The 12,617-nt window shown below is 47.6% G+C and overlaps 1 protein-coding gene across 6 annotated transcripts in view; it reads left to right on the forward strand.

Moving 5' to 3' along the window:
• The window catches only part of LOC118091137 (probable hydrolase PNKD), a 38,113-nt gene extending 26,826 nt beyond the window's left edge, over window positions 1–11,287 (forward strand). For 3 of the 6 annotated variants that reach the window (XM_060278282.1, XM_035127824.2, XM_035127799.2), the window contains 7 exons: window positions 1,308–1,420; window positions 6,248–6,306; window positions 6,630–6,722; window positions 7,797–7,960; window positions 8,446–8,532; window positions 8,724–8,839; window positions 10,732–11,287. In XM_060278282.1, the coding sequence (XP_060134265.1) occupies window positions 1,308–1,420; window positions 6,248–6,306; window positions 6,630–6,722; window positions 7,797–7,960; window positions 8,446–8,532; window positions 8,724–8,839; window positions 10,732–10,905 (806 nt within the window). In that variant the 3' untranslated portion in view covers window positions 10,906–11,287. Of the gene's footprint in view, window positions 1–51; window positions 1,421–6,247; window positions 6,307–6,629; window positions 6,723–7,796; window positions 7,961–8,445; window positions 8,533–8,723; window positions 8,840–10,731 lie in introns of all 6 variants that reach the window. The other 3 variants (XM_035127832.2, XM_035127840.2, XM_060278293.1) reach the window with 1 other exon arrangement.
• Window positions 11,288–12,617: the final 1,330 nt, after the last annotated feature.

Consider the following 12,617-nt stretch of genomic DNA (forward strand, 5'->3'; position numbering starts at 1 on the left):
TTGCTGCTTCGAGGTGCACTGCTTGAGTATTTCTTTTGATTAAATTTCCAGGTGGTTAATGGTCAGAGGCAACACCTGCAAAGTGGTGTGTACAGAGTGCAAAATCTTGACTCCATCATGGAATCCAGCTGCTTGAGATGCTTCCCCCATGAACCCCTCCTGAAAATCCAGACATTTGAGACCCGAAATTCATTACACACCACACCTGAAATTGGAAGAACTGGGGCTTTCTGTTTCGAGTTTAAGAGTCCTGCACATGTTAAAAAAGAAAACTTAAACACTGTTCCTTGTGCCTAAGCTCTTGCAAGGGGCATAAGCAAGTTTGATTTCTGAAGTAAGGTGAACATGCAGCAGCAAGCTAGTGTCTGGGGTTTTATTTATTATTTCACTTTCTCTTTTCTTTCTCCCTCGCCCCCACTTCTGCTATTTCAGAGGGGGAAATGCCTCAGTTGCTTAAATAAACTTGTTTGTTAACTGCCACCACTCCTGTTCCAGAGTGCCCAAAATGCTTTGAACAGTTTTCCCAATTGGTTTGCTTAACGCTTGTTCTGTGTTTGTACTTGCTTTTATGTTATGCAGAGTTTTATTTATCAGCATAAGAAACAAGCAAGTGTTTGGGGCCATTTTTATTCTCTGCTTACACACCCAACCCTTTTAAAAATGAAAACCCCCAACAAACCGCCCTAACAGACTCTCCACAATCTTCCCACACAGTAGTCACCCACATGAAGTTCTAGCCTTGTTCTCACAGGGTTACTTAGTCCTATGTTTGGTCTGTACCATTCAGGTGGCAGTGGGGTGTGTGTGTGTGTGTTGCTAAATGCTGCTCCATACAGAAACTAGTACAGAAACTCCCTCCATGTAGGAAACTAGTATGTCAAAGAAAAGCCTGAGGTGCTGGTTTTCTGTGTGGAGGGAACACTTTTGTATGGAGGAGCGTTCACTTCTGTGAACCCCTGCCAGCAGTCTGAAGTGGTATTATTTAGTGCTTCTTTGTCCTTTTATTCGTTTATTAAGTTTATATCCCAAAGGAGCTCAGGGTGTATGTGTATATATAAGCTGCCTGCCTGCTGCAGCACTGAAGGCACTTGATGTCATTTTGCTATAATATTGGAATTTTATTAATACTCGAGCATCAATTGATAATTTTGCCTGTATTGTGTGACATTAGATGATATTATATGTAGGTGATTTTACAAGAAATAGTATTAAGAAAAGAACTGCTAACATAAAAATTGCATTTGCTAAAGTCTGTTGTGTTGACTTTCCCACTTTCCTTTGCTCTATATCTGCCTCTGTCATCCTAGGAGTGAAGATTCTTCCCATCCCAGTCCTGTCCAATAACTACAGCTATCTTGTTATTGATACTGGCTCAAACTGTGCTGCAGCTGTAGACCCCTCTGACCCACTGGCAGTACAGGTGAGAGAGACAAAATGCGACACCTATCGCCCCTCCTCCCTCCCTGCGGAGCCAGACTAGCATTTCCCTCCTTATTTGATTCTTCAGATTTAAAGGGGGAGGGCTGTACAGTACCTCAGTTGGTAGAGCTTCTGTCTTGCACGCAGAAGGTCCTAGCAGATATCCCTATTACAGTGGTACCTCGCTAGATGAATGCCCTGCTAGACGAATTTTGCGCTAGACGAATGGGTTTTGCGATCGGAGGTTGCCTCGCAAGACTAATTCATTTTGTGAAAAATTCGTTTAGCGAATTGCGGTTTCCCATAGGAATGCATTGAAATTCAATTAATGTGTTCCTATGGGCAAAATAATAATAATAATAATAATAATAATAATAATAATAATAATAATAATAATAATAAATTCAATGCATTCCTATGGGATTTGCAATACGATTTTTTCGCAAAACGAATTGACTCACAGAACGAATTAAATTCGTCTTGCGAGGCACCACTGTATTATATTATTATTAGTAGTAATATAGCGTTGAAGGCACCTGCATGTTTGGTCATCATCTGGTTCAGCCACTGCACTTGCAGAAAAGGCTTCAGTATCCCAAATACTTGGGTGACTCTTTCTATGCATAGGAATAACACTTCCAACAGAGCACGTGGAGCAGCTACTCTGTAGATTTTTTGCTAATATGTCAGCAATCTTGCTTTCCGCAGGGAACTCTAGTAATGTGAGTGGGGCTATAGGTGGATGGCAGGGGATAGAAATTTAGAGAGTTCCTGGTGTCATCAGCAGGTTATAATTCCTGGGATTCTTTGCAAGTTAAACCAAGAGCTAGCGTAGCACAGTGGCTAACTGGCTGTGCTGCAAATCAGGAAGTATAATAATAATAATAATAATAATAATAATAATAATAATAATAATAATTTATTACCGTAGTTATACCCCACCCATCTGGCTGAGCTTCCCCAGCCACTCTGGGCGGCTTCCAACAAAATATTAAAATACAGTAATCCATCAAACATTAAAAGCTTCCCTAAACAAGGCTGCCTTCAGATGTCTTCTAAAAGTCTGGTAGTTGTTCTCTTTGACATCTGGTGGGAGGGTGTTCCACAGGGTGGGTGCCACTACCGAGAAGGCCCTCAGCCTGGTTCCCTGTAACTTGGCTTCTCGCAGCGAGGGAACCGCTGGAAAGCCCTCAGCGCTGGACCTCAGTGTCCAGGTAGAAAGATGGGGGTGGAGACGCTCCTTCAGATATACTGGACCGAGGCCCTTTAGGGCTTTAAAGGTCAGTACCAACACTTTGAATTGTGCTCAGAGACGTACTGGGAGCCAATGTAGGTCTTTCAAGACCTGTGTTATGTGGTCTCGGCGGCCACTCCCAGTCACCAATCTAGCTGCCGCATTCTGGATTAGTTGTAGTTTCCGGGTCACCTTCAAAGGTAGCCCCACATAGAGTGCATTGCAGTAGTCCAAGCGAGAGATAACCAGAGCATGCACCACTCTGGCGAGGCAGTCTGTGGGCAAATAGGGACTCAGCCTGCGTACCAGATGGAGCTGGTAAACAGCTGCCCTGGACACAGAATTGACCTGCACCTGCATGGACAGCTGCGAGTCCAAAATGACTCCCAGGCTGCTCACCTGGTCCTTCAGAGGCACATAGTACATAGTATGACATCATAGAATTGGAGAGTTGGAAGGGACTGAAAGGGTCATACCTGGTCCAACCCCCTTGCAATGCAGGAATCATTTGCTACGGGTAGCAAATCCCTCAGCACCCATTCCCAGTATGGGAATGTGGCAGAGAGGCCCATGACCCACCTGGCTTCTCTCAGAAAAAGCAGATAGGGAGGCATTGTGTGTGTTAATCTTCAGATGTCCCTACCTCCCATTCCCCCCCCCCCGCTCCCATACTGGGTGGTGCCTGGAGCTGTGGAGGATTAATATGAGATGAGATGATTCCTCATAGTAAGCCTCTGGATCTGGCTAGGCAAGTCCTCCATATGTCCTTTCCACTCCCCTCTCTTTACAGGCTTAGAGCAGGAGGGAATTGCACGCTAGGTAATGCAAATCATCCAGTTCCCACAGCTAGGCAAAAAAGGTAAGCAACTTCAAGGTTGAAATATAAAAGGGAACAGATTTTATTTAAAGCAGAAGAAAGGGAGCAGAGGAAAAAGGAAGCCGAATTAATAGAAAGAAACTGCATTCACTAAATCAGTTGTAAACTAAGCCAGGTTTAGCCTTTTACAAAATACTAGGGGCTGCTGCCCCTGTTCATGTTCGTCTCCAACCCACAGCCTCCTTGCCAACCCTCCCCCTTCAGATGCCATTCTTTCACAGCCCCTTCAACCTCTCATCCCCTCATAGCTCACCCCAGTCCCAAGATCTTGCTGCCACTCACAGAGGGGAATAAAGATGGCGAGGGGCGAGTTCTGGCCAAACTGGGGGCAGCAATACAATCCTTCGGGCAAGAGATACAGAACAATTCAATCAAGAAGAAATAGATTAAAAAACAGTTTTGATCCAAGAGCTATAACCATCTTAAATGCTGTAACTAAATAATATGATCTTGGGGAGTTGTGATATGTGTGTATGTGTGGCTGTGTGGCATTCAATTTCATTGTACTATGTACAAGGACAATAATGTATCTATCTATCAATGGGAAGCCTGTTAAGGCCTGCTTGGCCGCCCACCCAGCTGCCTTCCTGCTCGCTCAGCTGGGCCTCCCGCTCATTCAGACCCCAAGCTTCCCTCACGTGGTTGCGCACGCATGACCCATTCCCTGGCTCAGACCTCATCCCCTTTTGGGGGTGGCTGGGGGAACTGCCAGGAGAGTGTCCCCCTGCTGCAGGGGGCAAGTGCTGTTAAAGCAGAGACTGAAAACTGATAATGCAATTTGTACTGTTGCCTTGGCATGTGGAGCCCTGTTTACATTCAATTGGGGCCAGCCACCCACCCAGAGACGAACATGTTTGACTTCCTTCAGTGGTATTAGTTGGTGCTTTCAGCCCCCCCCCCCGATAATTTTAAATCTCTGATTGACCCCTCCCCCAAGCCTGCTCCTCACTGTCTCTTGCCTGAGGCTTTGGTTCCTGCCACTCTGCTTTCCTGACCATCTGCAATTGGCTAAGTAGGAGCTGGCCATGGCCAAGGTCATTCCAAGTTTAGAGCGGCAGCCTCACATGATGCGCACCATCCCTCCTGCTTAGGGCTTGTTTCGTGTTTTCCCTTCAAAGGCTCCCGTCCGGCTGGCTCTTCCTGTTATACTTGAGAAGCGGCTGTGCTGCTTTGTTCAGATGCAGACATGCCGGGTGGCCGGATGAGACAGCCAGACCAATGACCCGGAGAGGAAAAGCTGGGGATCCAGATTGAGAACTGGAGGGTGAGGGGCTGCTAGAAGCTATTCCTCCCTCCGTGACCCAATTCAGGGGCTTTGTCTAGGTGCCGTTCTGATAGAGAGCGATGCCGTGTGAATTGCAGTTGAAGTAACAGCTTAATGCTGAAGCAGAAGCAACAAAATATGCCCGTACCTGCAAGAAAATTCCACAAAGACAAACCGGAAGGAATCCTAGCCAAGGATTCTGGGAGGCGAGTGTAATGCTTTGTTGCTCCAGTTCCAGTAACCTCTTTATAGCTGAACAAAGTGGATAAAAGACAGATGGCCTGGGAATGTGTAACTGATGGGGGAAAGTGGCACTGCCCAGTAGCTGAAGGCTTGGGCTTTAAACCTTACACTGGCCCTTTAATGTACTGTACATTACAATACATTTTGATCACAAAAACAGGGATTTTGATCATAGCAACAGCTCAGCATCCCTTTTGCCCAGTGCCCCTGCCAAGAGATCAATTGCAGATACCTCAGTGCAGCTTGGCCTAGATGCTTTCTTGTATGCTGGCATGAGACTTATTCTTAATCAGTTTGTGTTGTCACTTCATGTGTTGCTTCCCTCCCTCCCTCCCTCCCTCCCTCCCTCTCTCTGTGTGTGTGTGTTTGTGTGTCACACACACACACACACAATGCTCAGGCCACAGGGAGACATGTTGTTTTATTAATTGTCTTCCACAAATGTCCCAAAGTCATGTACAAAATGTAATTAAAACATTTACGAAACAGTTAAAAAACTAACTGAAGATCAGTTTATTTATATTGTTTATTAACAATATAATAGGACAGTAATCCCCTTTCTGTCCTAGTCACAGCAACCACTATGGAGAAATTATATTATTGCTTTATATTGAAGTATACCCTGTGGATGTGAGCTTAATTTTTAATGTAAATGATTTTCCAAGTCTGTTTTGATGCCACGCGGATGTCTGCACACAAGACTTAGTATCTGTACATACATTAGTTCTGGAAGACAGCACTTTATGCATGTAATTGTTTTTTTAAAAACATTCAACTTAGGTTTTTTTTTTAATATATATATATATATATACACATAAAATCAGTTTAGAAATCTGATTGTTGATATTTCCAAGCCTCTTTGCCCTTCACATTTGCTTGTGATACTATTCTGTGTTTGTCGCTTTCCAGACTGCTCTCTCCTGCCCTGTTGAGTCATATATCTTATCGGAATGGCCTTCTGCTAGACTTATCTAAGCCCTGAAATAGGGATCAGCTGCCTTGCCTTTCTCAGTCCCTCTGGCTGTGCTGTGTGACTCCGGTTCCTGCAATGCCATAAACCCCTCCCCTGCCTTTGCCATGCAGCACCTGTTTCTCTTATACAGAGCAGGAGGATGTTCCTCGGTTTCAGGCTAGCTTTCTTTCAGGCCTTTTCCTGGGAGGCAGGACACGGGCCTCTCGTATAAACCTTTCTCTCTCTCTCTCTCTGCAGTCGGTCATCGAGGAAGAGGGGGTGACGTTGGAGGCCATCCTGTGCACTCACAAGCATTGGTAAGGGGGCTCCCTCCTTCCCTTTCCCTCAATGGGCCCTAGAAGGCCTCAAAATACAGGTGTGCTGAGCAAATGCTCTGCAACCATCTTTGGGTGCCAACCATGCAGACGTTTGCGGGGGGAGGGGGCAGGGAAAGAATATAATATTTGGGACTCTTCATCCTCTGTGACCCGGCTGGAAGGGAATTGCCCCCATCATGCCTTCTTTGGGAACACATCTCTGGCTCTGGGCACTGAAATCTGGTAGGTGAAATGAGGACCGGTAGGTAGATGAGCTTTTTTGTTACACTGTGGCTTTATAACAAGCGTGTTTTCTCTCACAGGGATCACAGTGGAGGCAATGCAGCGCTGAGGAGGCGGCACAGCTCTTGCCGAGTCTATGGCAGCAGCTATGATGACATCCCAGAATTGACAGAGTAAGTGCCCTTTTTATTTCTCCTCCCCTGTGGATAAGTGTAGGATAAAATGTTCCCATCCTGAGCCTGGAATGTATAGGCAAATCCTCCCATTAGCTGGGGATCTGTCAGGAGGCTGTAAAGAATAATCCGAAGTTTTAAATGGGTCCTGGGGAGCAGCAGGCACCTACAGCATTTGCTAGTGTTCCTGGCTCCTCCTCCTCCTAAGCTGGTATGGGCAATCTGTGGCCCCTCAGCCCAATTTCATGAAGACTGGAAGGTCCCAGATAGAGAGTGAGGGGGAGTGGAAATATGGGGTGGGATCACTAAATGGGTGGAGCAATGGAAGCCGATCAGAAGGTCGGCGGTTCGAATCCCCATGACGGGGTGAGCTCCCATTGCTCGGTCCCTGCTCCTGCCAACCTAGCAGTTTGAAAGCACATCAAAGTGCAAGTAGATAAATAGGTACCGCTCCAGCAGGAAGGTAAATGGCGTTTCCGTGCGCTGCTCTGGCTTCACCAGAAGCGTCTTAGTCATGACCCGGAAGCTGTATGCCGGCTCCCTCGGCCAGTAAAGCGAGATGAGTGCCGCAACCCCAAAGTCGTCAGGGGGTCCCTTTACCCTTTACCTTTAAACAGCCCATAGGGCAGAGGGGAGAAAAAAGAGAGAGAGAAAGAGCGGAAAAAGGAGTGTGGCACCTGACAGATTATCCCCAAGGGAATATGGCCCTTGACAGGGCAAACGTCCCCCCACTCTCACTCTATGGCAAGCTGCTATGACATTTTCCATAGGAAGCATTTGGCCAGTCAAGAACTGGGGTCCAAGTCTCCTCCGTGCAGAGACATGCCTAGGCTCTTTTGCACCATTGGTAAGGAGCTATATCGGCACCCCCTCCAACGCTTGCGGCCCAGCCGCCCATAGCAGTGGAGGAGCGTGCAGACAGGCGAGCAGCCTCCTAGCCACGGAGGTGTGATTTCTGCGCCCTTGGTGTGGGCCAGCATCTAGGTTAGCCTATGGGCCAAGCTAAGGTCTTCCAGGCGGGTAATATGGTTTTCCTTCCTCCTCGTGCTCACAAACCCAACTGTTGCATTCTAGTCCCCTCTCAGATAAAGAGACCGTTGTGATAGGACGTCTGAACTTCAAGGCCCTCTTCACGCCGGGACACACTGTGGGGCATATGGTGTACGTGCTGGATGGCAAACCTTTTGAAGGGCCAGCCTCTCTCTTCTCGGGAGACCTCCTTTTCCTCTCTGGCTGTGGTAAGTCAGTGGGGAAGGGGGGGGATACAGGACAGCTGTTGCTTCCTGGGAGGTTGTGCTTCTCATCATATGGAAGCCTCCCCTAGGCACTAGAAGGCAGCAGCTGCACTTGTGGTCCCAGTGCTTAATTTGTGTGGAGGCATCTACAACAAGCTCCAAGATTGTTGGTGGGAAGAGGAGAGAAGGGATTTGGTCCTCTTCTCTGGGAGGTGTGCAGTGTCTGTGAGAGAGGAGACACTTAAGGGGAGAAAAGGTGTCTGGGGAAGGGTTGTAGCTCAGCAGTAGAACATCTGCTTTGCATGCAAATGCCCCAAGTTCAATCCCTGTCTGAAATCATGGAAAGCCGCCATCAGTCAGTGGAGACAATGTTGAGCTAGACAGATCAGTGGTCTGATTTGGTGTAAAGCAGCTCTCCCTATGCTTCCGAACTTTATTTTTGTGCTTCTTCCCTGTAGAAATTAACTCTTTGTTCCTTAACCGTCCAGGTCGGATATTTGAAGGGACGGCAGAAACAATGCTGGCATCGCTGGACACGGCAGCTGATCTTGCTGAAGACACACTGCTTTGGCCAGGTAGGAGCTGGAATAGCTGCACGGGCAGAAACGATGCCCACCTCCTTTTACGCTGGTCCTAAAGTAGGGCAATGGCTGGATGGGAATTAGAGGAGGTGAAGGCACTAGAGGGTCACTGGGAGTGAAACTCAGCAGGATGAAGCCCTGCATCAACACAACCCCTGTGGACTGACTGTTCCTTTTTTCAATAGGGCACGAGTATGCTTCAGAGTGTTTAATGTTTGCACGCCTTCTGGAGGTGGAGAATCCCGTCCTGGAGCAGAAGCTACAGTGGGTGAATCAACAGCGGGTTGAGAAGAGAAGCACGGTGAGAGGGGTGGGTGCTTGCATGCATGCATGAGCTGGTTCTTTCAGATCAGCTGTGGTCCCTGTAGAATCAAGAGAGAATTGGAGAAAAGTGGCTGGGGCGGGGGGCGGAATTGATGGATCTTGGGGTGTTCTTATGGACAAGAGACTCAACCAGCTGGTGCTGTGTGTGTATTTCTTTGTTTCCCTCCATTCCCCTTCAGTTCCTGTGCACATGCCCACTTCTCCAAGGCCCCCTTTGTCCAGCCGCCTCCATCTACTGCAGGTGCCATGGCATTCATCCAAGAGCAGCTTCCTGGCTCTCTTGCGCAGCTGGGAAACACCTGTTCCAGGGAGTTTCCTGCCTCTGTCTCCTTAACTGCAGGCATCTGGTTTTTGATTTTGGTTCCTCACTTCTGGACGTCTGGAGTGGGGTGGTTGTCTGGTGCAGAACCGGCCTGGGGAATGTGGCAGGTGGTACTTTCTCAGCTGGGATCTGCTTGTCTGGGAGGCTGTGGGTCTCTTGGTGAATTCTTGCATGCTGTGGTCTCGCTGCCTCAGTTGCTTGCCCATTCACTTTGCCTTCCTTTCTGTGGGATATCAATAGGTTGCTTTTCAGGTATCGCCAGTGCATTAGACCTGGGGGGAATTAACCACACCCAACCAAGTGTGCAAGTACTCAGGCAAGCATGCATGTGGAAACTCAATCCACAGTTTTGCTGGGCCCCACTGTCCCCTGCGCCCCCCCCCACCTCAGTCTCTCTTTCATTGTGATGTTCCTGTGCCTGTAATTGCTGCCCATTTTCATCATCGTTGCTTACCTAACTTCTAAATTCCTTCTGGGTTCATTTCTGTTGCAGAGCTTGGCCTAGTTTCACAGGCCCTCGTATAGTATCTCTCTCTGCAGTTATCTGAACCTCACCTGCATCTAATTGTCCACTCCTTCCATTGTTCTACTTACCCAGATTGTGAGAACATGAGAACAGGACTTTTCGGTGGCCTTTTCGGTGGTGGCTCCCCATTTTTAGAATGCTCTTCCCGGGGAGGCTAAGCTGGTGCCACCATAGTATATCTTTGGCCGCCAGGCAAAAACATTCCTTTTTAACCAGGCCTATGGCCTTTTAGAGTGGGCGGAATGTTCTGTGGTTTTAAGGTATGTCTGTGCTTTTGGTAAATCGTTTTGAGTTGCCATGGCAAAAAAAGTGACTAATAAATTTAACAAATTATAATAACAATAACTGTGAGCCATCTGTGCAGAGAGCAGTGGTGGTCTTTGCAATGCCATAACCTAACACCGAATTAAATTACATTTTTGAGTAGCAATACTGGTATAGTGGAACCTCTGTTTTCGGACGTAATCTGTTCCGGAAGACCGTTCGGCTTTCGAAACATTCGATAACTGAGGATCAATGGGCAGTCAGCAAAATCCATTGAAAAAATGGGGGGGGGGGAACATGCAGCGTAAGCCGTTCTACTTCCGAGGCGCGTTAGAAAACGGAAGCAGTTACTTCCGGATTTTTGGCGTTCGGTTCTGAATTGCTTGTCAACAGAGACGTTCGAGAACCAAGTCTCCACTGTAGTAGTTTGGTTGGGATCTATGCAAAACATCACCAAAGTTAAAGCTGGCATGGCCTGACGGGGAGCTTTATGTTGCCTGTACTGCTTTCACATCCCGCAAAAAGTCACCCAAGGGCTAAGATCAAAAGCGTTTGAGGTCAAATTCGAAAGAGCAAAAAGGGCCAGGTATAAAGTTGAGGGGGTCCAATTTGCCCGACATGCCAAAGTCCTGGCCTCCCCTCCCCTCCATTCAAAGGAAAGCGGCAAACGTGAAAGCAGTTAGGAGGAGAGTTACTGCTTTGTGCTGCCCATTGTCCATGCTCACAGTGTGTGCCTGTCTTGTTCTCTCTCCTAAAGTGCCCTTCTACCATCGGCGAGGAGAAGCAGTACAATCCCTTCCTGCGGACGCACTGCCCGGAGGTGCAAGAAGCCGTGGGGATGAAGCGCCAAAGGGACGAGGACTGGGACACCTTCCGGGCCCGGGTGCTGAAGGAAGTGCGGCTGCGGAAGGATGTCTTCAAAGCAAACTAGCAACCTCGGGTGGTGTCAGGCTGGAGCCACATTCAGGGTGTACCCGCGGGCAGGGGCCAGGCAGGGCCTCTCTGCAAGGAGGAGCCTGATCATCACATCATGGGCTCTACTATGCTAATGAGGAGGGATCTACTTGGATGCTGATCTCTCACGAAGTGCGAAGTGAAATGGCAAAGAAAACCGGAGGGGTTCAGGCACGCTTCTTGAGCTCCCCGGCCCCCAGAAGGTTTTGTTGGTGCTGCTGCTTATCCATGAGGCATGGCAAATGGGACTTGCAGCCTTTCAGCTGCAAAGGTGTTTGGTAGTGGATGTCTTTGAAACCAGGTGTGCTTGGGTGGCTCCATATCCCCTGCTGTTTTCAAAACACCTGCTGGTGGGGGTGCTGGGGGGTGGGTGGGAGGGAGAAGCGATGGAGCAGCAGAAAGCAGCGCCTGGGGTGATGAGATGCTGAAATGTACATCTTTATTTTCAGAGTGTGTGTATTTGTTTTTTAGTGTGCCAGCCTATTTCTAGCTCAGGGGGGTCTATTAGGTCATCTTACAAGCACAATCCTGTCACTTTGTCCCCTCATCTGGAGAGACAGGTGTACACATGCGAAACAGTCTTCCATCTCTTATCTAGCACATCAGGAGGAACTTTTGCCTCCCCAATATTCCTACTCCCCAAAACCAAAATCTTGGGCAGCTGAGCACTTTTGAAAAAATCATCTACATCCGAGGAGAGAAGGTGTCCTGCCATTTGGCATCTTCAACTTTGTTCCTTCTCTTCTGACTCCTGTTAATATAAAAATGTTTTAAACTTTCTCTGCAGTTGAGCCAGGTGGGCATATGTAGTCCTTGCTGCTGGGCCAAGCTTGGATTTGTGCTCCATGTACTTGCAAGGCAGGTTTCCAGGCTTGTGGTGCACCTAGTGTTTCTCCAAGCTGCCTCTCAAAGCACAAGCGCTTACCAGGAATGCATAGAGTTCAGGCCAGCAATGGCTGTGCATCCCACGGGAGCAGGAGAATGAAGTCAGGGAGGCATGCCACCACCTCCTACCACCCCCATGGCATACGTGGCTTTCTTCCACTGGCACCACATGCAAGATGTTCTCAAGGGAGATTGTACATTAATGGCTCTGGGGGTGTTTTTAACTGAAGCTCAGCACTGTGGCCATATGGTTGGTATTTATCTGTATATAGTTGAGTTTGGCTCCTGCTAGCTGAGTTTCTATGAGTTTTATAGCGCAGGGTTGTTATAACGAGAGGCTCAAAAGAGCGTAATCTCTTTTCTTTTTTAAAATTCATTGGCGATGAAATAAAATAGCTCGATAGATTATTATGCAATCAGTTTTTTTGGGGTCGGGTCCATTTTACATTTTAATGTATTCTCCATTGTGGACACTACATATGTTTGGCTCTATTTTGCAAAGACATGAAACTGTGTGTGTGTGTGTTTTTAAAAGTGACTGCTGTGAAATTGTAAGAGAACTGCTGTTTCAGTTTGCACCTTCAGTTCTTCTGTCAAAGGCTGAGGCTTTGTGGTGTCAGTAAAACAAAACTGAGAATGGAGGCTTACAATGCTGCACACGCAGTGTGCGTAACCTCAGGTAGGTGAAAAATGTGTTTCTTTTGCACAGCCTCTCAAAGATCAGTAAAAATACTCATTGCGCTGTGAAGTGAACACCTACACAGTCTTAACTCTGCAGGAAGGAGGATAAAGTGTGAGTAGCTG

Source organism: Zootoca vivipara, chromosome 1, assembly GCF_963506605.1.
Source record: "Zootoca vivipara chromosome 1, rZooViv1.1, whole genome shotgun sequence".
Lineage (NCBI taxonomy): Eukaryota > Metazoa > Chordata > Lepidosauria > Squamata > Lacertidae > Zootoca > Zootoca vivipara.